This window comes from Triturus cristatus, chromosome 6 (assembly GCF_964204655.1).
Source record: "Triturus cristatus chromosome 6, aTriCri1.1, whole genome shotgun sequence".
Classification (NCBI taxonomy): Eukaryota; Metazoa; Chordata; class Amphibia; order Caudata; family Salamandridae; genus Triturus; species Triturus cristatus.
This window is the reverse complement of record NC_140589.1, coordinates 1,723,550,075-1,723,577,677: the sequence shown is the minus strand read 5'-3', so window position 1 is coordinate 1,723,577,677 and position 27,603 is coordinate 1,723,550,075. Positions and strand designations below refer to the sequence as shown.

The 27,603-nt window shown below is 49.6% G+C and overlaps 1 protein-coding gene across 2 annotated transcripts in view; it reads left to right on the top strand.

Annotated features, from left to right (window-relative positions):
* RAB3GAP2 (RAB3 GTPase activating non-catalytic protein subunit 2) overlaps positions 1-20,837 on the top strand; it is a 687,447-nt gene extending 666,610 nt beyond the window's left edge. For both annotated transcript variants that reach the window (XM_085612952.1, XM_085612951.1), the window contains exon 35: positions 18,699-20,837. In XM_085612952.1, coding sequence (XP_085469078.1) covers positions 18,699-18,848 — 150 coding nt within the window. In that variant the 3' untranslated portion in view covers positions 18,849-20,837. The remainder of the gene's footprint in view (positions 1-18,698) is intronic.
* The last annotated feature ends 6,766 nt before the right edge of the window (positions 20,838-27,603 follow it).

The window sequence follows — 27,603 nt, the reverse complement described above, 5'->3', positions numbered from 1 at the left end:
TCCCCTTCGAGACGACCCCTCCAGCCATGCCACCGCAGCACCACCGTATCTCGGTGGATCATTTGAATCTTCTCCACGAGGAAGTTTCGGCCCTCTTGGCCAAGGGGGCCGTCGAGCGCGTTCCGAGCCCAGAAGTAGGTCGTGGTTGTTATTCCCACTACTTTCTGGTTCCCAAGAAGGGCAGAGGGGGCCTACGCTCTATCTTGGACCTCCGGAACGTCAATGCCTTCCTCCGGAAGGAAAGGTTCAAGATGTTGACTTTGGCTCAGGTTCTAGCTGCCCTAGACCCGGGAGACTGGATGGTAGCGTTGGACTTGCAGGATGCATATTTCCACATCCCCGTCCTGCCGGCCCACCGGCGTTACCTGCGGTTCACGGTGGGTCAAGAGCACTTTCAGTTTACCGTGCTCCCCTTCGGCCTTACCAGTGCCCCTCGGGTGTTCACGTAAGTGATGGCGGTGGTCGCAGCTCATCTGCGCAGATCAGGGGTTCCAGTCTTCCTCTATCTCGACGACTGGTTGTTGAAGGCGGGCTCGCCCCAGGCAGTCGTCTCCCACCTCCAGACTACGGCGGATCTCCTGCATTTGCTGGGGTTTTCCATCAACGTGCCGAAGTCACACCTGAGTCCCTCTCAGAAGCTCCTCTTCATCGGAGCAGTTCTCGATTCGGCGCAGTTCCGGGTCCATCCACCGGAACAGCGGGTCCGGGATATTCAGGCCCTGATTCCCATCTTTCGGCCTCTATCCTGGGTTTCGGTCAGGCTAGTGTTGCGGCTTCTGGGGCTGATGGCCTCCTGCATCCTACTAGTGCATCACGCCAGGCGGCGCATGCGGGCTCTGCAGTGGGACCTGAAGTTTCAGTGGGCCCAGCATCACGGCAACCTGTCCGACCATGTCTTGATCTCGGAGGGCACTGCACAGCAGTTGCAGTGGTGGCTCACGGACCGCGATTGGGTCAAGGGCAAGAGCCTCTCCCTTCCCCAACCGGAGCATGTCGTAGTGACGGATGCGTCCCTCCTGGGATGGCGTGGCCATATGGGAGAGGCGGAGATCAGAGGCCTCTGGTCTCCGGCGGAGTCTCGTCTCCACATCAACCTGTTGGAGTTGAGAGCGATCCGACTTGCACTGAAAGCCTTCCTTCCCTCTGTCAGGGGAAGTGTCGTGCAGGTGTTCACGGACAACACCACCGCCATGTGGTATTGCAACAAACAAGGCGGGGTGGGGTCGTGGACCCTTTGTCAGGAGGCTCTGCGCCTCTAGACATGGCTGGAACACCAGGGCGTCACCCTAGTGGTTCAACATCTGGCGGGCTCTCTGAACGCCAGAGCAGACGAACTCAGCCGCCGGTGCATGATGGATCACGAATGGCGTCTGAACTCCGAGATGGCGCAAGGTCTCTTTCAGCAGTGGGGAGAGCCTTGGTTAGATCTATTCGCCACCGAAGAGAACGCGCAATGTCAGCAGTTCTGCGCGTTGGAATTTCCAAGGCAGCACTCGCTCGGCGACGCTTTTCGTCACGAGTGGAGTTGCGGTCTGTTGTACGCCTTTCCGCCTATACCACTTCTGCCCAGAGTGCTGAAGAAGATCAGGCGCGACCGGGCCCAAGTCATCTTGGTGGCTCCGGATTGGGCACAAAGGTACTGGTATCCCGAGCTACTCAGTATGTTGACCGATCCTCCGATGCGTCTGCCCCTTCGGGAGGATCTTCTGTCGCAGCAGCAGGGGACGGTCCTCCACCCGAACCTGTCCAGCCTCCACCTCCATGCGTGGAGATTGAGCGGCGGCAGTTGATGCCATTTGACTTGCCTCCTGAAGTCGGTGATATCATTCTGGCAGCCAGGCGTCCCTCCACAAAGACGGTATACGCCTGCCGGTGGAACAAATTTGTGGCATGGTGCACAGCAAAGGCTGTGAATCCCCTTTCCGTCCCTCTTTCTGAGGTTCTCCTCTTTCTTCTTTCTTTGGCCCGGCAGGGCTCTGCCCTGGGCACCTTGAAAGGTTATCTTGCTGCCATCTCTGCCTTCTTGCGGCTTCCTGATCAGCCTTCTCTTTTCAAGTCCCCTGTAGTTACACGCTTTCTAAAAGGCATTACTCACACGTTCCCTCCTGTCCCTTTTGTAATGCCTCAGTGGGACTTGAATCTTGTTCTCACATTTCTAATGTGCGCTCCCTTTGAGCCTCTTCATAATTGTCCTCTTCGTCTGCTGACGCTTAAGACTGCTTTTCTGGTAGCCATCACCTCGGCTAGACGGGTGAGTGAGCTCCAGGCTTTATCTTCAAAGCCTCCTTTTCTCTCAGTTCATCCGGACAAGGTTGTCCTTCGGCCTCGTCCCTCCTTTCTTCCGAAAGTGGTGACCCCCTTTCATCTTGGGCAGTCTGTCACCTTGCCCACCTTCTTTCCGCCTCCGCATCCTTCCAAAGAGGAAGAGAGGCTCCACCGTCTGGACCCAAAACGTGCGCTATCCTTTTATCTGGACCGCACCAAGCAGTTCCGGGTGGACGACCAACTTTTCGTTGGATACGTGGGTGCTAAGAAGGGGAAAGCTGTGCACAAACGGACCATCTCTCGGTGGGTCGTTTTTTGTGCATCAAAATTTGTTATTCCTTGGCAAAAAAGGACCCTCCTGTTGGGCTGCGCGCCCATTCTACTCGGGCCACAGCGGCTACTACTGCTTTGGGACGGGGTGTCCCTTTGCAGGACATCTGTCAGGCGGCAACGTGGGCTTCGCTACACACGTTTGCCAGGCATTATTGCCTTGACAGCCAAGTCCGGAGGGATGGCTTCTTTGGCCGTTCTGTCCTCCAGGACTTTCTGGTGTGATCTTGGTTCGCAGACTCACCACCGGGGATGCTATTGCTTGGGTATCTATTCTAAGGTGAGGAATCTAACTAACGTGTTTCTTTCAGATGAACAAGTTACTTACCTTCGGTAACGATGTATCTGTAAGAAACATTAGTTAGTTAGATTCCTCACCGACCCACACATCCTCCCCGTTCTGCGAACTGACATCTAGGGTTAAGGCTATCCCTTTCAGGGCCCTAGATTTTTTTTTGGCACCAGTGTCGGTCTTTGCATGGTTCTGCGTTCCTGACGCGGAAAGCTATGTACAAGAACTGACGTCAGCGCGCGATGGCGGCGTCTAAGTACTCCGACGACGTCATTCCGGTGCACGACGCCGACGACGGACGCTGAGCCGCAGACGACGCCTAGTGACGCGCAAGGGGTATTGCTAACGAAAAATCTTCCGGATCCAGCCTGACGCCTGGGGATATTCTAAGGTGAGGAATCTAACTAACTAATGTTTCTTACAGATACATCGTTACCGAAGGTAAGTAACTTGTTCTTCACAGATACATAGACCTCATCCTCCAGAAAGGCAGGTCTAATAGTCTTACCCTCCTGAATTAGTTCGTTGGCCCTAGCTTTATATTTTTCAGGGAGGTGGTGCATTATGCTTTCTAACTCGTCGTAATGTGCCCTATCATATCTGGCCAATAGCGGTTGAGTATTGGCGATACGCCACATATTGGCTGCTTGTGACGCAGTACGCTTTCCTGATGCGTCCAGTAGTTTTGACTTTGTCAGGTGGTGGTGCTTCGCCTGACGCCTGGAAATTTGCCCTTTTACGTGCAGTGGATACCACTAGAGAATCAAGTGGCGCTGGCCCTCTGATGTAGGAGGGATCTGTGGGGCAGCTTTGTATTTTTTCTCGATGCGCGGGTTAATGACCCTGGCCCTAACTGGGTCCTTAAAAACTTCTGGCTCATGCTTTACCACTCCTTTGAGCATAGGCAATATGGAGGTAGACCTATGTGTGGTGTCGAATGTGTAGAGGAGGAAATCTTCCTCCACGGGGTCGGTATGAAAGTCTACCCTGTGATAGTGTGCCGCCCTTTGCAGTAGATGGTGGAACCCCAATGAGTCTTTCGTTGGAGATGGTCTGGAGGGGTAAAGATCATCTTGTGGGACGTTGGGGATATCAGGGATATTGTAATCGTCCCATGGGTCTGGGGATCCTGTAGGGGTGGGGTCCCCTGTGGGTAGGTCCTGGGGCACATCCCCTATGTCATCATATGGGTCCCCGTGATCATCATCGTGTGGAGAAGGGGTGGGAGAACAATGAGGTTGGGGTGGAGAAGGCGGAGGGGGTGGAGGTGGGAAAGGTGGAGGAGGTGGAAGAGGTGGGGAAGGTATTCTGAACGGAGAGGTAGCAGGGTCCTCCCTCTTTGGAGGTGGAGGTGGAGTAGGCTTCTCCAAATGTCTCTTTTTGGTAGAGAGTGTCAAATGTCCAGTTTTTGGATCCTTGGTGAGTGTTTTTTGCAAGGGATCCGGTGTAAATAGGTCTGGTGAGGCTGGTCGGTCCGTTGCTGCCGGAGGCGTCGGGCCGTTGGCTTTCTAGGCTTTTCTGTGCCGGTTCGTTGTTTGGAACCCGGCTTGGGAACCTCCGGACGCTTGGTCGGCGCCGAGATGGGTTTCGGCCTCGAAGTGTCGGTGCCGGTGGTCTTGTGTGCTTTGGTCGGCACCGAAGGTGGTGTCGGTGCCGAAGAGCTGGGTTTCGACCCCGAATGCTTCGGTGCGGGGCTCGGTGTCGATATGGAGGTCGGTTTCTTTTTCGGTGCCGAAGCGTGTTTATCGGCACCGACGGTAGGCTGGCTCGAGCCCGAGCCGCCGGAAGGCTTGCTTGGCTTCTTTACCGGGCCCGAAGGTGCGGTGTTGGAAGCAGTGTCCTTGGTCTTGCCTAGGCCCGGAGGCGAAGGTGTGACCGGAGCCTTTTTCGGTGCCGGCAGGGGTGTGGGGGAGGGATCATACTCACGACCCTCTGCGCCGGGGTGATGTCCTCCACATCTGAGTCGTCTGCTTCGGAAGCGCTGACGAGGCCCTCGTCGGTGTAACGCTCTGGAGCGTCGATGCCTTCTCCGAAGATGTCGTCCGGAATCGTCGTCGAGGAGTGCGCCATAGTTCTTCTGGCTCTTCAGTCCCGAATAGTCTTTTTGGACCGGAAGGACTTACACGCCGGACAGTCTCGAGCCTCGTGTTCAGGGGAGAGGCAGAGATTGCATACCTCGTGGAGATCGGTGTGGGGAAATTTGGACCCACATCGAGGGCACTTTTTAAATGGAGTCCTTTCCATTAGCCAGGACCGGAGCTTGGAGAGGCCCGAAGGCCGCCGTCGACGACCGGAACCGAAGGTCTGTGCCGATGAGAAGGCGCGTCGAGTGGGGGGGGATCGCGATCGAAACAATACCGCGGTTTGGGGTGAGGATTGCGCGTCGAACTGGAAGCTGTTCGGAACTGGGGCGCGAAGATTACATCCGAGCCCGATGGCGGAAAAAAACAATCTGAGGATGGAGCCGAAGCCCATGCGCAATACGATCCAAAGGAGGAGTCACCGACCTCGTGACTTCCAAAGACTTTCCAAGAGGAAAAACAAACTGCAAACATCCGGGCCCAACACCAGATGGCTATCTATGCACAAGTGTGTAATCTGCAGCTCATATGCCTCGAACATAAGCTTTAGAGCTACTCCAACTCTGAATGGCCCGCTTGAACGTGTAACTCCAGAACTGGATCACTTTTCTGTCAGTCTAAGGGCCGGAAAATTAAAATGTTCTTTTGGGATAAACAATAATATCTCCAAATTCTGGGATATCGACTGATATGACTGGTGATAGATATGCTCAACGACTGAATTGTAGCTACCCTACCACTGCCCTTATAATGTGTAAATATCATTAAATTCATACACATTCATAGAAACCTTGCCAGTGAAAGGGTTAAGAGTGTTTGGCATTCTAAGATGTGCTTGCAGTGATGGGGCATCACATGATTTGATATTTCCAATGTCAGCCCAGAAGTATGGGGTGTACAAACCGCTCGAGATGGGAGTGGTGGAGAAAGTGCTGAGGAGAAGTGCTCTGTAGGAATTGAGTCAGGTGGTATCTCATTGTAGATGCCTTTGAAGAAACCTTACTAAATGAAGAGGTGACAGGGACGGATTGAGGTGAGGACTATTTTTCTGTAGACTGACTTGTGAGTCATGAGGACACCACGGGCAAAAATGTTATTAACAAACACTGAAAATCCACAGCTACAGTTACTTGGGTATCTATAACACCTGATGTGACTGCATTGAAAGGAGCATGTTAGATTGCCTACTTTTGTGATGGTCCCTGCTCACGTAGCTACACAGATGCACTAAGAGAGCTTCTGCAGCACTAAGTTATGGCCAACATGAAACCTTGCATCTCTCCGTCCACCACAGAACACAAGTCACCACTACTATCTATGTTTCTTACTCAGAAGGCTGTCTTAAGGAGGATCATCAGAACATTTGCTGATCTCTTAACAGGCTGTATGTGTCTCTGAATTCCAAACTAGCAGAAAAAGAAAAGAAAACATAATAGATTAGTACACCCTAACAAAAGTAAGCAAAGGTTATCTTTGAGGGGTGCTACTTCAAGAGGGCTCTTTGCCAACCATCACCATTATTTCAGATAGCCAGTCAGTCTCTGCTGGCTTTAAGTGTGAGGTCTAACCCTGCCATGCTTGCTGGGCACATTTTAGGTTGTTTCTCTGGTTTTTAAATAGATTACAGTAATGTCACTAGCGTCCACCCTTGTCTGATTCTGAAGAATGATTGTAACACATTGTGTGCCTACGCATTCCAAAACAATTGACCATCAAATGCTGGACAAATACAAAAGGACACACAGCCAGAAGCTGACCTATCTCAGCAACCACAAATAATTGGTGATAATGGGAAATACCTGCTCTTTCCCTTCCAGAGTCACTTGACAGTACCCCAGAGCTCCATAAAGGCCGCCTACGTGTTCACCTTGTACAATGAGTTAGAGGGAGCCTTGATGAAGGATTCAGCTGTGTCCATCCTCCAACATGTGGATGTCAAATAACTTGATGAAAATCTCCTCATTCCACAACCTCATTATCCTTGAAAACTGCCTAGAAGCTGTCTAAAATGGATATTGTCAAACTTCCTCAAATAAACAGAAAACATAACTGGTTAGTCGACAATTGGGAAGCAGGAAGCTAATGGGCTAGGAGCTTTAAAGCTATTCTCACCGAGAACCAGGACCGAGGCTGAAATATCGGGATCATAGCTGGAATGTCAAGGACTTGTTGCAACAGAAGGAAGGTGTGGTGTTTATACTTCTTTCATTTCTATCAATCTTGGTTTCTAAGTGATGATGTAGGGCATCAGAATGTGAGTGGTTGCTGGGGTGGAATTGAGAATGTTGTAAAAGGCAGTTACTAACACCGCCATACGTTGTGCCCTAGATGCAGCAGACACAGCTTCCAGGGCCATCAATACCAGCGTCCTCCTCCGTCGCCATGCTTGGCTAAGAATATCAGGGTTTAAACCGGAGGTACAAGCCTCCATCCTTAACCATCCCTTTGACCAGGAACATCTATTTGGCCCAAAAGTGGATGAGGTCCTAGAAAAAACAAGCATTGGCATAGCCAATAGGTCTCGCCTTTGGGACCTTGCATAACTAAATACTTATAAGGTCCCAAAAGCGAGACCTATTGGCTATGCAAAGCGGCTGTGTGGCCATGAAAGTGATCGCGATCACGATCAAACATCAAAGCGGCCGTTCGGCCGCGAAACCCAAAGTAATCGCGGTAAAGCGCGGCCGCGCGCGCCTGCCAGTGCGCGCCTGCCCGCGCAGATGCACTGTAGCTCTAGGCTGGCCTGGTAGCACTTTTTGGAGCCCTCTCAATAAGTCTCGCCAGACCAGTGCATGCGCTGGGTCAGGTGAGACCTAATGAAGGATACGGATACGGCAAAATCCATGGGAGCCTTACAGTCACACCCACCTAGACGCTCCTATCGCTGCTCTTCCTTTCGAAGTACGTCTAGAGGCTACTCCTCAGACACCGCGTCCACTTCATACAAATCCCCTACTCAGTCCACCTTCACAAGGTGTTATCAAAGAGGCGGCTATAGAGGTAACAATAATAAAGGCAGAGGCGAAACAAACAACGCCCGCTCTGCCACACCGCCTACACAATGGCTTCCCCCAGACCATTTCACTCCGGTCGGGGGCAGACTCCAACATTTCCTTCCTGTCTGGGCTACCATCACCTCAGACAAATGGATAACACAGATAATTCGGTCAGGCTACTGCCTAGAACTAATATCTACCCCCCCCCCAAACATTCCACCCAGGCAGCGCCCAATGTCACAAGAACATCTAATACTCCTAAAGCAGGAGGTAATCTCCCTGCTACAGAAACAGGCAATAGAACCCGTTCCTACCAACCAACAAAATATGGGAGTCTACTCCCTATATTTCCTCATACCAAAAAGGGACGAGACTCTGCGACCCATCCTAGATCTCCGGCCCCTAAACACATACATACGCTCAGACCATTTTCATATGGTGACGCTTCAGCGGGTACTTCCGCTCCTCTCCCAAAACAACTTTTTTACCACTTTAGACCTAAAAGACGCTTATTTCCACATTCCAGTACACAAAGCTCACCGGAAGTACCTCAGATTTGTAGTGGACGGACAACACTACCAATTCAAAGTGCTCCCGTTCGGAGTCACAACAGCGCCAAGGGTATTCACCAAGTGCCTAGCAGTGGTGGCAGCACATTTGCGAAGACAACACATTCACGTCTTCCCATACTTAGACGACTGGCTGATAAAAGCCAGGTCATACAATCAATGTGTACAACACACGTCCACCACGATTCAACTACTCCACCAACTGGGCTTCACAGTAAACCACCAGAAGTCCCATCTAAAACCATCCCACATAAAACAATACCTCTGTGCCACCATAGACACCTCAAGAGCGCTAGCCTACCCCAATCCTGCCAGGATTGCAAGCATTCAACCTCTACGCACAAAATACATAGCACCACACTCCCTTCCAGCTCAAGTGTTTATGCAACTAATAGGGATGACGGCCTCTTGCATCTTCATAGTACCTCACGCAAGACTCCAGATGCATCCTCTCCAAGAGTGCTTAGCGCAACAATGGAACCAGGCCCATGGTCAATTAACAGGTCTGGTGTCGGTAGACGGTCGCACCCATCGCTCTCTGCAGTGGTGGAACACCACAGACCTTTCCGAAGGTCGACCTTTCCTTGACCCGGTTCCTCAAATAGTACTGACAACGAACGCATCGCTCTCCGGCTGGGGAGCTCATCTACTACATCTCACCACACAGGGCAAGTGGACACCTCAACAAAAGTTACTCCATATCAACCATCTGGAGTTACTAGCAATCTTCTTAGCCCTAAAATCTTTTCAAACCCAAATTTCAGGCAAGGCAGTCCTGATCCGCACAGACAACATGACAGCCATGTATTATATTCAAAAACAAGGCGGCACACACTCTCCACAGCTCTCAACTAGCACAGAGCACATGGAGATGGGCAATACCCCAGAAAATCTTTCTCCTAGCACAGCATGTCCCAGGAGTCCAAAACACAGTGGCAGATCTGCTCAGCAGGCAGACACAACAGATCCACGAGTGGGAGCTTCACCCGCAAGTTCTTCACCCGTACTTTCAAATGTGGGGGCCTCCACAGATAGACCTCTTCGCCACCCACGAAAACGCCAAATGCCCAAGCTTCGCCGCCAGATACCCACACCCATTGTCCAAAGGAAATGCGATATGGATGAACTGGTCAGGCAGATTTGCGTACGCTTTTCCGCCTCTCCCACTCATTCCACTAGTGGTGTGCAAACTACAACACCACTCCCTCACACTAATCCTAGTAGCTCCAACGTGGGCCAGACAACCGTGGTATACCACACTGCTGGAACTATCTGTAGTACCGCACCAAAAACTACACTTCTCTCCACACCTCTTAACCCAGAACCATGGAGAGATCAAACACCCGGACCCAGCGCAGCTCAACCTTGCGATCTGGCTTCTGAAATCCTAGAATTCGGGTGCCTAAATCTTCCCCCTGACTGTATGAACATCATCAGAGAAGCTAGAAGACCTACCACTAGAGCGTGCTACGCCGCCAAGTGGAAACGTTTTGTTGTTTATTGCCATAACAACACCATCAATCCACTGGACGTGTCCATTCAACACATCATAGGCTACTTACTCCACCTACAAAGGTGCAATCTAGCCTATACGTCCATTCGACTACACCTCGCAACTTTTGCAGCTTACCTACAAAACAGGCAACATCTATCACTCTTTAGAGTACCTGCCATTAAAGCCTTCATGGAAGGCCTGAAAAGAATAATTCCCCCCAGAGTGCCACCCTCACCTGTGTGGAACTTAAATATCGTTCTCACAAGGCTAATGGGGCCTCCCTTCGAACCTCTGCACAAATGCGAACTACAATTCCTAACATGGAAAAACGCTTTTCTTGTAGCCATCACTTCCCTTAGAAGGGTCAGTGAGATACAAGCACTTACCATTCAAGAACCTTTTCTCCGAATGCACCACAAGGTCTCCGTACCAACCCAAAATTCCTCCCTAAAGTCATTTCTCCTTTTCACCTAAACCAAACCGTAGAACTACCAGTATTTTTCTCTCAACCACAGACCGTTGCAGAAAGGGCTCTTCACACACTGGATGTCAAACGAGCCTTACTCTACTACATTCAAAGAACACAAACTTTCCGTAAGACCAAACAACTGTTTGTCTCTTTCTCTCCACTACTCAAAGGCAACCCCATCTCAAAATCCGGGACTGCTAGGTGGATTTTAAAATGCATTCAAGTCTGCTACCATAAAGTAAAGCGAACGCTATCCATTCCCCCTAATGCCCATTCTACATGAAAAATAGGGGCTTCCATGGCATTCTTAGGGAACATCCCATTAGATGATATATGCAAAGCAGCTACATGGTCAACACCGCACTCTTTCACCAAACACTATTGTGTAGATGTGCAAACTAAGCAACAGGCTAGTGTGGGCCAGGCTGTACTCAAAACATTATTTCAAACCACTGCAACAGATACGGATGGTCGCCGCTAACGGTGGGTACTGCTATATAATCTATGCACAAGTGTGTAATCTGCAGCTCATATGCCTCGAACGGAATATGCTACTTACCAGTATGCATCTGTTCTTGGCATGTAGAGCTGCATATCTACACACGCCCACCCGCCTCCCCGGCTACCTGTATCTGTCCCAGTATATCTTATTTAGATAGCACACACATGGGCATCTTCACTGTTATTACTACGCTCCATCTTTCCCTGCTGGCGAAAAACAATCTGAGGATGGAGCCGAAGCCCATGCGCAATACGATCCAAAGGAGGAGTCACCGACCTCGTGACTTCCAAAGACTTTCCAAGAGGAAAAACAAACTGCAAACATCCGGGCCCAACACCAGATGGCGATCTATGCACAAGTGTGTAGATCTGCAGCTCTACATGCCAAGAACAGATGCATACTGGTAAGTAGCATATTCCTTTTAAGTTCTAGCCTTCCTGCTCCGAGACAAGACCCTCATTAAATCTGTTTCTCAAAACCATTCTATTCAGATGGCAGCTAACAACTTAAGACTTACATTTTCAAAAGCAGAGATAAATATCTGCTGGAGGAAACTGATAAATGCCTGGGCTAGTGTATTTTATCTAAGTGAATCCTTGTCCCACTTCAGTTCAGCAGGTTGAAAGTCCATTTTTCATAAACAATTTATCATAGCTATTGCCAAACAGATGTGCATACAGTTTAAGTTGTAGACCAGGGTCCAAGGGTTTTCCTCAAGTGGAGTTGCCTATAAGTGGTTGGGAACATTTCAGTTAATATTTCACCCTTGAGTGGGTCCCTTAGCCTTTGTAAGTTCTGATGGGAACTCCGGACATACATACATAAATACATGCATACCTACATATAGATCTTTACAGTAAATGGTAAAGGTCTGGCTGGTCTTCTCGTAATTAGCATGATAGAAGAATCAACTCGTCCCCTTCCCTCCTCCAACATGGCTTGGTATTCCCTCACTTCCACTCAACCAATGTAGTAACTTTACATTTACTTTTTTAGTAAATGTTATTCTGATTTGCCACCCAGGGGATCCTGACTGCTTCAAATATTGTTTGATTTAAACACAATGTATTCGTTGAATCAATCTCACATCACCTATGGTAAGGTACTGCTTCTCAATTTCTAATAGCAGTGCATCTAGTTCCTCTATGTTACTTTGCTTTTCCTTGTCAAAAGTACCAAGTGGTACTGTGTGACATTTCCATTAAAGCGGCATGGACTTCTATTAAGACATCACACTTTACTATATATAGCACACATGCGTTGGCTTCACCACTTTCTTACATGTCATGCCAATGCAATTCCTGAGCAACTGGAAAATTGTTATTTTTGGATCATCATGTCATCCCTGAATTCATCGGGCTTCAAGCTGTGTACATCTGACCATCACCAGATGTTGTTGAGTGATAAATATCCACAATGTGTGTGGTGTCTAGGGAGATCACATGATGGTGGATTTCTTGGCGCCTCTGACCCTTCTTGCCATGCTGTGCTTAAAGCTGAATTTGTCTCTAGCATCAGTTGTGAAGACAATCCCTGTGTCCTGTCTCCTATATATGGGCGAAAGTCGTGCTCGGCTCCAACAACACTGATTTCAGAGATGGTTCAGACTGTCAGGGTTGGAAGCAAGACTACTAGTTACAAGACTGCTTCATATTTATTGTAAACAGAGTTCCCTGATACTCGGAAGTTCAAGCAGGAGTGTTTCAGGAGTATGGGCAGACTCTTGACTCCTTAGCATTTCCAAATCATCCATTTCAAGCCTTTGGTGATAAAGCTACGGACAGTGAGCCGGGCAAATTAATGCCTAAAGAAAACACTGGCCCTGCCATGTAGAAAGAGCTGCAGAATACCCGTTGATTATCTTATATATTTGAATACTACACTTTCCTACTCCGGGCCGGTCACTCAAGATTCTGCCTCCTTTCCAATGGTGATGCAGTTTGGTGATTCAAAGGAGTGTAGCAGAGGTCCTTGCCTTACAACTTCCCACGACTGAGGTCAAAACCAACTTCTTTACAGTGGTCCTACAATCAGGACAGCCGGCACAGAAATCTCTCCTTTCATTCAATGAGGCCTTGACTTAACTTTTGCTAGGCACCTGGCAAAACCTGCATCTTGCCTTCCATAGAACTGCCGTTAGTGAGGGGGACACAGACCTGCTCCAGTAGATCTTGCTTTTCTTGACCAACACCCTATGCCAGAAAGCCTGGTAGTTCCTGGCATCTATGAGCAGGATAAACCTAAATGTGATTCCGAGCACCCCACGGGTGAGTGTGTCGAAACTCATGGAAATATTTGCAAAACACTCTGATAACCTTGTTCTCCGGTGAATTTGAATTGCCTCCTGTGTAGATTCTTGCATGTGTTGAGTGACATGGTGGCAGAGATCATGCCAGTAGTCCCAAAAGATCTCAGACCCTACCTCCAGTGTGTCATTCAGGATGAACACAACGCTGTGCAGTATGTAATTTGCTTGGGCCTGCACACTACTGATTGCTTGGGTAGGGAGTTCAGGACAAGTGTGCTTCGGCAAAATCCAAAAGAGGATGTAGCCTTATGCCTTGAGCGGTCGATCTCGAAGCTGGGGAAATAGGTTTGAGTCTCTGCAACGATGCTCAACATCCTGCGATTCTGGACAGATCACTTCATCTCTCCGTGCCTAACAAAAATGAATGTGTCCATCTGTAACGAAACTGGTGCTAATGTAAAGCGCTCTGATACCTGATATCTCTGGGTCTAGTTTGTGCTATATAAAACTCTAAAAACAAATATTCTTATCCTGGCTCCAAGTCTATCTGCCCTGGATCCTGGAAACTAAATGGTGGCATTTGACTCTGCATAATGCCTATTTTCACATCTCTTTTTTGCCATCCCACAGATGTTATCTGTGGTTCCAGGTAGGTCACAAGCACTTTCAGTTCTCTATGCTTCCTTTCAGCCTTACTAGTTCACCTCAGGTGTTCACAAAAGTGATGCTGGTGCTCGCTGCCCATCTTTGGAGGTTGGAAATATCAGTCTTTCCATAACTCGATGACTGGGTGCTGAAGGTATACCCACCTGAGGCAGTCGTGGGCCGCCTACACACAATGGCCAACCTGATGACATTCCTGGAATTTTCCATCAACATGCCAAATATCACAACTGACCCCTTCACAGCAGATAATCTTCATTGGAGCCATCCTGGACCCAGTGCTTTTCAGAGCCTTCCTTCCTCCAGAATATTTGAGCTATGATCCCAATGTTTCAACGCTTGCCCCGAGTCTCGGTGAGATTAGCTTTGAATCTTCTTGGTCTCCTGAAATCCTGCTTCTGGACCACGACAGATGCCACATGCTTGCACTGCAGTGAGATCATAAGTCTCAGTGGGCTCAATGCCGAGGAACCTTTCAGATTTCATCCTGGTGTCAGAGGAGACTGCAAAATGTCTGCAATGGTGGCTGCTGGACCACAGTTGGAGCTGTGGCAGACCCCCCTCACCCTATCCCGCCCAGAGCTAACGATCATGACGGATGCATCGTTGCTGAGGTGGGAGGTCTCTGGGAGAGGTGGAGATAATATGATTCTGGTGTCCATTAGAAGTTTGTTTCCACATCAGCTTTTTGGAGTTCAGGTGATTCGCTTGGCACAGAAAGCATTCCTTTCAACCAAATTAATGGAACAGTTACAGGTCCTCACAGACAACACCACTGCCATGTGGTACAGCACCAAACAGGATGAAGCAGGTTGTGAGTCCTGTGCCAATAGGCTTTATGCCTTTGGAAGTGACTGAATTGCAGGGGCATCTACATGGTAGTACTGCACCTGGCATGACCTTTAAATGCCAGGGCAGACAAACTCAGCCGTTTTTCCCTAGTGAATAACGAATGGCAGCTGCACTCAGAGGCAGCATAGTTTGTTTTTCAATAATGGGGAGAATGCTGACTCGATTCTCTTTTCTTTTCTTTTTTTTTTTTTTTACACCAAAGTGAACACGCAGTGTCCAGACAGTGCTGCATGGAGATGCCTTTCACTTGGATTGGAGCTCAGGTCTCCTGTACACCTTCCCAGTTCGTCTTCTCCTGCCAGGGGTCTGAAGATGATCAGGAGCAACTGGTCCCAATTCGTCCTTGTAGCTCCAAAATAGGCGATGTGAGTGTGGTACCCGGAACTTCTGGCTACGAGCATATGCCCTCTGATCCAGCGGTCCCTAGGGAAGGACGTCCTGTTGCAGCAGCAGGTCAGGGTCTTGCACCAAAGCCTGCACAACCCACACCTTCATGCATGAAGATTCTCTCCACCAAAACGATTCATGCAGGGCACTGGGCGATGTTTCTGGTGTTCCTCCTGCAATATCCAACCCCTACAGGCACAGTTGTCTGACATTCTTTTATATTGCCTCTCTCTAGCCTAGCAGGGCCTTGCTATGGCAACAGTTAACGTTATGCATAGGCCATTTCAGCCTTTTTATGTTTAACTGATCAGCTTTTTTTTTTTATTGAATCACCTTATGCGATGTGTTTAATGAAGGGGCTGACTCGTATGTTCTCACTAACATATTTTGTGATGCCTCTGTGGGACCTTAACTTGGTTCTCACTTTACCCATGTGTGCCTCTTGTGAATCAATGCGCAGCTGCTCTAAGGCTGCTCACATTGAAAGCAACAGTCTTCATAGTGATAACATCTGCTCGTCACAAGCATCATCTTTCCAGACAAGCTTGTACTTAGAACAAAAGCAGCTTCTTTCCTGAAGATTTTTATGCTTTTCCTCATAGGAAAGTCTATCACTCTGCCAGCTTTCTCAGCCCTGCCCTACCCGTCCATGAAAGAGGAGAGGCTGCATTGACTAGACCCAAAGAAAACGCTATGCTTTTATATCATTCGCGCCACCGGCTCAGCTGAGAGCTAATACTATAATATTCACTGCACTCTAGAATCTCACTCCATAATGCTTTGCTGGGCCTTTGGTTAGCATTGTATTTTTGCCCATAACTTTGCTTGGGGTGGTCCTAGGAGGATGGGACCACCACCAAATGGTTCAGCATGATATGCTCTTTGTGTTCAAGGCATCTGCTTGGTCCTTCCCCTAGGTTAGGGGGGACCCCAAAATCGTCACCTCTCTCATTGCCTAATATTTTTCAAAGCTCACTTTTGTGAATTGGTTATATATGCTTTTTAGCATGTAAAGGTAAAGTTGTTTTATCAAAGGGTTGTGGGTGCAGTAGCTAACTCCGCTACGTGGCGGAGTCGGAGTTTTTGCAAACATTCTGTGTGTTTAATGGAATGCATAGTTGGCAAATCTCCGCAACCTCCGATAGCGGAGCGGAGTTCATTGCCCACGGGTAATTTTGAACACATTCCTGTCCTGCTGGCCATTGCACAAATCTGTTCTCTCTAGGTTCAGGGCCACTGAAAGTCCTGTGTAGAAGGAAGTTAATTTTCCATTCAAGCTGTAAATCTAAGAAACGAGGCCCAAATAGAGCGTCAGATCATCAAATGACTAGATCCTGTTTCAAGATTTATGATGACTCTACTGGCTGGAATTGTGCAAAGTGGGGTGAGTAATGCACAAAGTACATAGCATTTTCTGTCATCAGACACTGCCTTTCCTTCAGCAGAGTGATGCCTTATCTTGAACTTAGAGAAATGTTACTTAGGACCCTTTGGGGGGTGGGGTGGGGGTGGGGGGTCATCTTTTTGGTGAAGCACATTCCCAAGCTCCCGGTTTTTCTGGTCCTCCATTCCTCGCGACTGCATGCTTTCCACGTCTCGTCTGACTTCCTGACAGAGATACGGAAGCTCTCGGGTATAGGGCTTTAGAGCTACTTCTCAAGTTGGAGATTAATCAGATTTTTCTCCCACTTATGAGCTGTAAATAGGAATGTAGATCTTTGGACTGTGCTAGACCTCCATCTGTTCACATTGTTTGTGCCTTTGTCCTCCTTTAGGATGATGAGTCTCCAACTTAGATGTGTTTTGGAACTTCAGTTAAAGTACGGTTTGGGTGCAGTGTTCTTCAAGGACACCTGACCATAATTTGCACAAACTAACCTTGTGATTCTGAGTAACGCACACAGGCTTTTTGCCACCTTTTTAAATGTCAAGAATTCCGAGGTAACCATATAAAGATAGTTGGCTGATCAATGTCTCTTCTGTGGAAGAACCTTGTTGTCCTTTGGCCGAGTGACACAAATTGTGCTCACAACGGGCCTCTCATTGAGTAAGGTCAAGTCAACTTTGACCTTTTTTCTCTCAGCAGCTGTACGATACTTATACTGGACAAAGTGCCAGATCACACTTTCTCTACTTGCTTCTTTTTAGCCTCAACGTGAGGCTTTAGGCCTCATGAGTCATGACCTCTTTGTTTCAAGTGGTCCATAGTGCAGGTTCTGCATGTACTTTGCACAACTACATCTGTAGAGTTCTGAGATTCTACACTAAAGAGTATCCAACACTCGTTCTTATCTCGAGGCAGATGAGAGTGGTCCTCAGGTTTTTTGGGGCGTACTTCTCCCATCAACCGTGCAGAAGTGTGTACCAGAATTGATTCCTTAGAGAGATGGGCTTGCTCTGGATGCATGCCGACGGTGGCTTTTGCTATATCAGCATCATACGTCTGATAGACATAATGTTGGCACTGTTCTTCTACAAGTCTAATGGGTGTCTATATGAACAATGCAACTGACAGATATTATTTGAACTGGCAGAGCAGTAACAACTCTTGCATCATTGTCTGATCACCATAGCTGTGTGTAAATGGCTTCTCAAGTAAAGCTTCCAGCTCTTACCCACTCATTCAGAGTTCTCACAGCAGCTGCCCTTTAAGTGAACACTCCACCAAGTATTGCTGTCCCTTCCATTCAAGATGTCGGCGGAGCCTTTCTTTTATAGGCTGTTTCCATGTTATCAGTGCTTAATTTGTTAAAGATAAGTGTCGGGGACTAAAGTTTTTCTTAGAAGCACAAAACCAGCGCTACAAATATTGAGGTGCCGATTATCAAGGCTGCGTATTCTTCTTTCCACCTCCTGCCTGTTTAATTGACCACCAGACACACACTGCTCCTTTATCTCATTCTTGCAGGTTCATTTTCATCACTGGTTTCTCATAGTTTTTTCGTCCTACTCTTCCTCTTTCTTTCCCTACTTTTGTGTTTTTCCCCTCTGTTGTTCATGGTTAAATGCTGATGAAGAAAATTAAGTGCCAGTCTCCAAAAATACGTCGCGATGGGCCCCACCAGCAACCATCTGTTCAAATTGGGCACTACACGTTATGCATATGGGTCAGGCAGAGGGCAAGGATTACTTTTGAGATGCCATCCGTCTATAGTTGGGGGGGAAATGTATGCTTTACACTTTTCGCACTTTCTTAATTCCCAGTGTTCTGCAGAAACTGACAACTGTTCTTAGGAGGCTGGTTAATGGTGGCTTACCCATGGTCAGTAGTTTCTAGATCCCGCCCCTCTGATTTCAGTTGAGCAGAGCTCGCAGTTCATGGCGTAGAAGTAAGTGTTCTGGTGAAAGTGAAGCAAGCAAGTCCCAGTTAATAGAGCAAGCAGAGATCCTGAAACTCCTTAATGGCAGTGAATAGCTAAATATTTGTGCAAAAAATCTTACTGTGGCTATTATGTGTTTTATGTTTCATATAAGCTCGGATTTCCAATATGTGAAAGTCTATTTTAATATGAAGTATTGTCATTAAATTCCTGTGTTTTCGTTTTACAGGACCCCCAAGATCTTCAGAACACACAAGTGCCGATTGGGATAACCGCTAAACTGGTGGATAAAGTAATTGAGCTTTTACCAGATAACCATGGGCAGTACAGCCTTGCAGTTAACCTGATAGAAGCCGTGGAAGCAATGGCCATCTCATGATGGCCGTTCAGCCAATCAGCATGATTCTAGGCTTCTCTTTTGACATTCTATGGCCATTTTGCACAGAATCGTTTTTTGTATATAAAATGTTAGACCTCAGTCCTCGGATTCACTTCCGAAATTAGATCACCTTGGCTAGCCAAAAGGCGAGTCGTGGTTCGGAGAATCATGAATTTTTGCCACTGTATCCCAATGTCAACTGCAGAAATAACACTGAGTAACACAATGTTCCTGCCCAATGCTCTAACAGTTATCTCTTACTCTAGCGCGTCGTGAAGGGCGCAGGGTTTGGGAAGCTTAGCATTAAACCCCTGTTGTAATCCTCCGTAGCAGTGTAAAAGAGATCTTATACTACAAATCGAGACACTGTGTATTTTATTTTAAACCAATTGTCTTCTCATGTTGCAGCATCTGTGCATTTTCCAAGTACTGTAGGTTTGTCGCTGTGATATTAACGTGTGCAAATGTTGCAGCCTGCTTCAAATACTCGTAATGCTTCTCCATAAGTACAGATGGTGGAGGGTCAATCCCTTGGAAGATACTGTCTCTGGTAAGATACACAGAGGCTGGGTATCAACTCGTCTTTAAGCTTCCTGGGGGTATTCGGGGAGGATGCCTCTAGTCAGTGGCACAGTAGTGTGGTGCCCGCTGGTGGCCCTGATTTGAGTTGGAAGTGATATTTAGCCAGAATCAAAGGTGGTGGTGGTGGTGAAATGGCATTCTGTCCTGCAATGGTGGACTGTAGAGTGTCTTGTAGAGGAAGGAGCATCGGACCAAGTTCTGTGAAATATTTTTGACTCTGCATTCCATGTAGACAAATTCTGAGTTTAAAATAATTTTGTGGAATAAGTGCCTCTGAAATCGCACCCTTAGCGTTACTCACTTAGTATCTACATTTGGATATTGGAGATGTCACTGCTTAGAATGCGTGTCACATGTAAATTGTAAGACACATGAGAAAAAGAGAACCTTGTGTCCTTGATGGAAAGTTGTCCTAAAGCATAGGGCTGTATGGGACACTGATCTACTCCACATGGTTGTTTATGGGCTTCTAACTTGTTCACAGTAAGTAATGTACAATGAGATGGGATGTAAGTCGACCTTCTGAAGACATTGTGGCATACACTACTTTGGAGTGACTCTGTAAAGAAGATTTAAGCGATGGATGCTGGTTGGTTCGATGCCTCCTCCACTTTTAAAGAAGAGAAATGTGAAATCTGTTCATCCTATTTTTCTTATTGCTCCCATGCTAAATATTTATTTTATCATTATACATTGATATGTCTTCATAGGCTCACTATTTTATGAACATGTCTGTCCAGCAGATATACCACAATAGAAAAATTAAGAGATATCAGTATGCTTAAGCTTAATGTTATCATGTATGCTTGGCGTAATATTTAAGTGTTTCTATCTACTTTAGAGTACATCAGCAGGCGCCTCGAGAAGCTAACTGTTTTATGCTGTCATTCAAATAATGCTGTAATTTACTTGCCAAATATTATCTTTGATATGCAGAAATCAGCAGTTTAAAAAAATGTTTCCTACGGTAACTCTGCCCACCCATTTAAAAGTCCTTGTTTTTAGTAGTTAGACACTATATTTTGAGTGTTTGCGAGAAATCTATTTATATGTAAATACAAACAAACTATATACAGTTGAATTATTCCATGAATACAACAGTGAACGTAAACACCCACTGCCGCAGACAACAAAAACCTTAACCAAAGGAGGTTTTTAAAAAAAATATCTCTTTTCTGTTAATCTCTGCTTTATGCACTTGAGAGATTTTCGAGCGAGCAAGAATTGGCATGGAGGCCATCTCCCTGTAAGTGATTGGTTCCTTTGTCCGGTGACTATATTTGGTGTATTTTTGTAAAACTCCAGGTTTTTATTTCACACCCTTGCTTATTGTGGTCAGAAAGCGAACAAAAGACTGAAAGGCTGTAGTTAAAATATGCAACTAAAATAAATATTTTATAAATAAAACTGTTCTTTGAGGTTTATTTCTCAGTGCATTGTTTTAGCATCCTTCCCAAGAAACAGAATGAATGAAAACCATTTAAGTGTGGAATGTAGAGATTATTGGGCTCTGCTGCTTAGAACAAGATAGCAGCTTGGGATATCAGCAAAATATCTGGTCTGGAGTCTCTTACCAAAAGGGAAGCTATTGATCAGGAACAGCAGTGGAGTTCCATAGTACTGATCCATCAGTGAGACTGCCCATCTGATGTCAGAGATGCCTGGTGCATGGGTGCAGCATGGAACATTGAGCACTGACAAGAAGGCCATTTGATAAATTTGCTTCCCATTCAGAACGCTACAACACCATGTACACAGTTCAGTAATTACCTACCAGAACCCGGGTCCAAACTGGCTTTATCACAGTCTTTACTACTTTAACAACATCTGCTTTTGGGCGAAAGGGACATAAAAATACCGTTTTTTTGTCCTTCCTCGATATGTCAGGTTTCCAGTACGTCAGACCTCAAACTGTGTATCTTATTGAAACAATACTGTAAGTGGTGTGAACATAAGAGAAAGGACTGTGCTGTAACTGAACGGCAAATACAGGTGTATGCTCATACATGAATATTTCATCCATTGCTCTTAACCACAGTTTGTACGTTACAAGGAAGTACTACAGTACAACACACCGGATGCCAAAAAAAACAGTTAGAGCAATGTTGCGCCATGCTGTGCTGTAAACTAATCAGACAACAACAGGAAAGAGACATTTTCTTGTAAACAACCAACTAAATTACCACCTAACAAAAACAGCCATCCATTCATTTTTTGTTATCTGCAAACAAGCTAATTAATCAAGCATCTGAAAGAAACACGTTAGTTAGATTCCTCACCTTAGAATATCCCCAGGCGTCAGACTGGATCCGGAAGATTCTCGTAGCAATACCCCTTGCGCGTCGCCATGCGTGGTCTGCGGCTCCGCGTCCGTCGTTGGCGTCGTGCGCCGGAATGACGTCGTCGGAGTACTTAGACGCCGCCCTCACGCGCTGACGTCAGTTCTTGTTGTTCTTTTTTCCGCGCCAGTAAGCGCCGATCCGGGAGAGCTACCCCTTTAGTCAATTTTTGACTAACTTTTTCGACTCTTTTGGTCACTTTCTCGACTCTGGTGCCGGTAGGATGCCTGGTTTCAAGGCCTGCGACGACTGTCACCGACTGATGTCGGTGACCGATCATCACCGCCGGTGCCTGTACTGCTTGGGCCTCGACCACGACGCGGAGTCGTGCTCCGATTGTATGGCCCTGACCTCGAAAGCTAGGCGGGAGCGGTCCCGCAAGCTTCTCGAGCTTCGCCACTCGGCTCCGCGCCCCTCTCGATCCCGGTCCAGGAGGAGGTCCAAGGATCGGTCGCGGAGCCGCACTCGACATCGTCGCTCGTCTGGCTCGAAGTCTTCGAGTAAGTCGAAGCACTCCAAGAAGTCCGGGAGGCGACACCGCTCTTCGGACTCCCCTCGCCGGTCGCGCGACTCGGCCGAGGGTCAGGGTGGTTCCACCCCCGCGGCTCCGCAGGAGCCGCAGGTGCCGCGCAAGTCCCCATACCCGCCGGTCCCTGGGACTGACGCGACGCCGGCGGAGGTCAGTGCCTTCCTCTCGGCCATGAGGAGCCTGGCCCCGCCGTCGACGCCCGCTGGCGTGCCTTCGGGCCCCGCGGACTCGACTGGGCGACCTTGCGTGCCGGCGGCTCCGGCCCCGGCGCCGTTGGAGGCTCCGGCCCCGACGCTGCAGGTCCCCAAGGGGCCCGAGCGTGGGCCCCCATCGACGCCGGTCGACCTCATCACGCCTCCTCTGCCGGCGTCGACACCGGTGCCACCTCCGACGCCGACTCCGGTCGACGTCGATCCCCGGTTCAGTCCCTGTCCGGTCCCGACGCTGATGCGGCGCCGCCCGACGCCGCATCCGGCGCTGCTTGAGACACATTATGTCTATCGACCGGCTCCGATCATTCCTCCTGTTTACCAGGAATCGGATGACGGGGGCGACTGGGAGGGGTCTGAGGACCCTATGGCCCTTCAAGGGCAACTTTCGCAGGACTGGGCAGATGAACTGGGGGAGGCCAGTGGATTGGATACCTCACCGGACACTGGATTCATCTCTCCTCCGACTGTGGCTTCGGAGGAGGGTGCAGCTTTTTCTGTGGTGCTGCGCAAGGCGGCCGCGGCCCTCGGGCTTGAGCTGCCTGCCGTGGATGTGAGGACTAACATCCTCACTGAGGTGCTTCAGTCGCCGCATGCTCCACTGAGCCTCTGCTGCAATTCAATGAGGCCCTCACTGACGTTCTGCAGGGCACCTGGTCCAAGCCCTCCACAGTCCCTCCTGTGGATAGGAACGTTGCCAGGCGCCACCGCCCTGCTCCGGGCGACCCCAGTTTTCTGTCCCAACACCCCACCCCCGAGAGTCTGGTTATCCAGGCCTCTACCTCCCAATCCTCCTTCCCGTCCGCTCCTCCGGACCGGGATTCCAAGAGACTGGAACAGTTCGGTAAGAAGCTGTTCTCCTCGCTCAGTTTGGGCCTGCGGTCTTTAAACACCGCCTGTCTCTTGGACCGTTATTCCCACTCTCTGTGGGATACGGTGGAGGACGTGCTGCCACTGTGCCCGGAGGAGGCCCGGGCACAGCTTTCCTCGGCTCTGGCCGATGGGAGAGATGCAGCGCGCCATGCAATCCGATGTGGACTCGACACTACGGACTCGCTGGGTAGGGCGATTTCTACCACGGTGGCGCTTCGACGTCACGCCTGGCTGCGGTCCACGTCCTTTTCAGGGGATGTCCAGAGCACCCTCATGGACATGCCTTTTGATGGCGCTCGCCTTTTTGGTGAGAAAGCGGACAGTGCGCTGGCTCGCTTCAAAGACTCCCGGGCTACGGCCACGTCCTTGGGCCTCTAGGCCCCGCGGCCACAAACTTCCGCTTTTCGCTCCTTTCGTGGCTAAGGAAGGGGCACCTCCTCACGTCCGCCTAGCCACCGGCCGCAGAACCAGCCTGCACGCGGTCGTGGACGTGGTTTCCGCCGAGGCGGTACTGGAGGACGACGCGGTCAGTCCACATCCACCCTGGCAGCATCCGCCTCAAAGCCTTCCTAGTCCGAGCTTTCAGGCCCATTCCTCGCCAGTGGGAGGCCGGGTTCGCCATCACCTGCTCCACTGGCGTACCATTACTTCGGACAGGTGGGTGCTGCAAATCGTCCGAAGGGGCTACTCTCTCCCCTTCGAGACGACCCCTCCAGCCATGCCACCGCAGCACCACCGTATCTCGGAGGATCATTTGAATGTTCTGCAAGAGGAAGTTTTGGCCCTCTTGGCCAAAGAGGCCGTCGAGCGCGTTCTGAGCCCAGAAGTAGGTCGTGGTTGTTATTCCCACTACTTTCTGGTTCCCAAGAAGGGCAATGGAGGCCTACGCCCTATCTTGGACCTCAGGAACGTCAATGCCTTCCTTCGGAAGAAACGATTCAAAATGTTGACTTTGGCTCAGGTTCTAGCTGCCCTAGACCCTGGAGACTGGATGGTAGCGTTGGACTTGCAGGACGCATATTTCCATATTCCCGTCCTGCCGGCCCACCGGCGTTACCTGCGGTTCACGGTGGGTCAGGAGCACCTTCAGTTCACCGTGCTCCCCTTCGGCCTTACCAGTGCCCCTCGGGTGTTTCCGAAAGTGATGGCGGTGGTCGCAGCTCATCTGCGCAGATCAGGGGTTCCAGTCTTCCCCTATCTCGACGACTGGTTGTTGAAGGCGGGCTCGCCCCAGACAGTCGTCTCCCACCTCCAGACTACGGCGGATCTCCTGCATTTGCTGGGGTTTTCCATCAACGTGCCGAAGTCACACCTGAGCCCCTCTCAGAAGCTCCTCTTCATCGGCGCGGTTCTCGATTCGGCGCAGTTCCGGGTTCATCCACCGGAACAGCGGGTCCGGGATATACAGGCCCCGATTCCCATCTTTCGGCCTCTATCCTGGGTTTCGGTCAGGCTAGTGTTGCGGCTTCTGGGGCTGATGGCCTCCTGCATCCTACTAGTGCATCACGCCAGGCTGCGCATGTGGGCTCTGCAGTGGGACCTGAAGTTTCAGTGGGCCCAGCATCACGGCAACCTGTCCGACCATGTCTTGATCTCGGAGGGCACTGCACAGCAGTTGCGGTGGTGGCTCACGGACCGCGATTGGGTCACGGGCAAGAGCCTCTCCCTACGCCTACCGGAGCATGTCGTAGTGACGGATGCGTCCCTACTGGGATGGGGTGGCCATATGGGAGAGGTGGAGATCAGAGGCCTCTGGTCTCCGGCGGAGACTCGGCTCCACATCAACTTGTTGGAGCTGAGAGCGATCCGACTTGCACTGAAAGCCTTCCTTCCCTCTGTCCGGGGAAGTGTCGTGCAGGTGTTCACGGACAACACCACCGCCATGTGGTATTGCAACAAACAGGGCGGGGTGGGGTCGTGGACCCTTTGTCAGGAGGCTCTGCGCCTCTGGACATGGCTGGAACACCAGGGCATCACCCTGGTGGTTCAACATCTGGCGGGCTCTCTGAACACCAGAGCAGACAAACTCAGCCGCCGGTGCATGATGGATCACGAATGGCGTTTGAACTCCGAGGTGGCGCAAGGTCTCTTTCAGCAGTGGGGAGAGCCTTGGTTAGATCTATTCGCCACCGACGAGAACGCGCAATGTCAGCAGTTCTGCGCGTTGGAATTTCCAAGGCGGCACTCGCTCGGCGACGCTTTTCGTCGCGAGTGGAGTTGCGGTCTGTTGTACGCCTTTCCGCCCATACCACTTCTGCCCAGAGTGCTAAAGAAGATCAGGCGCGACCGGGCCCAAGTCATCTTGGTGGCTCCGGATTGGGCACGAAGGTACTGGTATCCCGAGCTACTCAGTATGTTGACCGATCCTCCGATACGTCTGCCCCTTCGGGAGGATCTTCTGTCGCAGCAGCAGGGGACGGTCCTCCACCCGAACCTGTCCAGCCTCCACCTCCATGCGTGGAGATTAGGCGGCGGCAGTTGATGCCATTTGACTTGCCTCCTGAAGTCTGTGATGTCATTCTGGCAGCCAGGCGTCCAAAGACGGTATATGCCTGCCGGTGGAACAAGTTTGTGGCATGGTGCACAGCAAAGGCTGTGGATCCCCTTTCCGCCCCTCTTTCTGAGGTTCTCCTCTTTCTTCTTTCTTTGGCCCAGCAGGGCTCTGCCCTGGGCACCTTGAAAGGTTATCTTGCTGCCATCTCTGCCTTCTTATGGCTTCCTGATCAGCCCTCTCTTTTCAAGTCCCCTGTAGCGTCACGCTTTCTTAAAGGCATTACTCACACGTTCCCTCCTGTCCCTTTCGTAATGCCTCAGTGGGACTTGAATCTTGTCTTAACATTCCTGATGTGTCGCCATGTCCCCCTGACCCTTGATGGCTCCTGGCGCCTTTTGGAACAACTACATATGGACGTTCATCTCCCTTGACCCCCTCCCCCCCCCCTCCGTCCCCGGCCTCCCGGTACTCCTCTCTTTAGCGGTTTGCTCAATTGTCCTGACTGGAGTTTCCCGGGGGGAGCCTGACCCGCACTGGTTTCCCTCATAACTCGCCTTATGTTTTTTATTGTTTGTCCTTTTGTTTTTGTGATTGTTGGACTTACGCTTCCTGTTCCTCGAGAACTATCTGGAGCCACTGCGGGGCAGTGCCCTGGGAACTGATTGTAGCCTTGATATGTGTAGATTTCCTTCTGTACCAAGCGGCCGGCCCGGGTGGTTGTAGGCCCGTACTTGTAACCGAATTATTGCTCAATAAAAACTTTTTCACAAAAAAAAAACAAAAAAAAAAAACATTCCTGATGTCCGCTCCCTTTGAGCCTCTTCACAATTGTCCTCTTCGTCTTCAAACTCTTAAGACTGCTTTCCTGGTAGCCATCTCTTCGGCTAGACGGGTGAGTGAGCTCCAGGCTCTCTGGTCCACGCTTCCTTTTCTATCTGTTCATCCGGACAAGGTTGTCCTTCGGCCTCGTCCTTCCTTTCTACCGAAAGTGGTGACCCCCTTTCATCTTGGGCAATCTGTCACCTTGCCCACCTTCTTTCTGCCTCCGCATCCTTCCAAAGAGGAAGAGCGGCTCCACTGTCGGGACCCAAAACGTGCGCTCTCCTTTTATTTGGACCGCACGAAACAGTTCCGAGTGGACAACCAGCTTTTCGTTGGTTACGTGGGTGCAAAGAAGGGAAAAGCTGTGCACAAACGAACCATCTCCCGGTGGGTCGTTTTGTGTATCAAAATCTGTTATTCCTTGGCAAAAAAGGACCCTCCTATTGGGCTGCGAGCCCATTCTACTCGGGCCACGGCGGCTACTACTGCTTTGGGACGGGGAGTCCCTTTGCAGGACATCTGTCAGGCGGCGACGTGGGCTTCGCTGCACACGTTTGCCAGGCATTATTGCCTAGACAGCCAAGTCCGGAGGGATGGCTTCTTTGGCCGTTCTGTCCTCCAGGACTTTCTGGTGTGATCTTGGTTCGCAGACCCACCACCGGGGTTGGTATTGCTTGGGTATCTATTCTAAGGTGAGGAATCTAACTAACGTGTTTCTTTCAGATGAACAAGTTACTTACCTTCGGTAACGATGTATCTGTAAGAAACATTAGTTAGTTAGATTCCTCACCGACCCACACATCCTCCCCGTTCTGCGAACTGACATCTAGGGTTAAGGCTATCCCTTTCAGGGCCCTAGATTTTTTTTTGGCACCAGTGTCGGTCTCTTGCATGGCTCTGCGTTCCT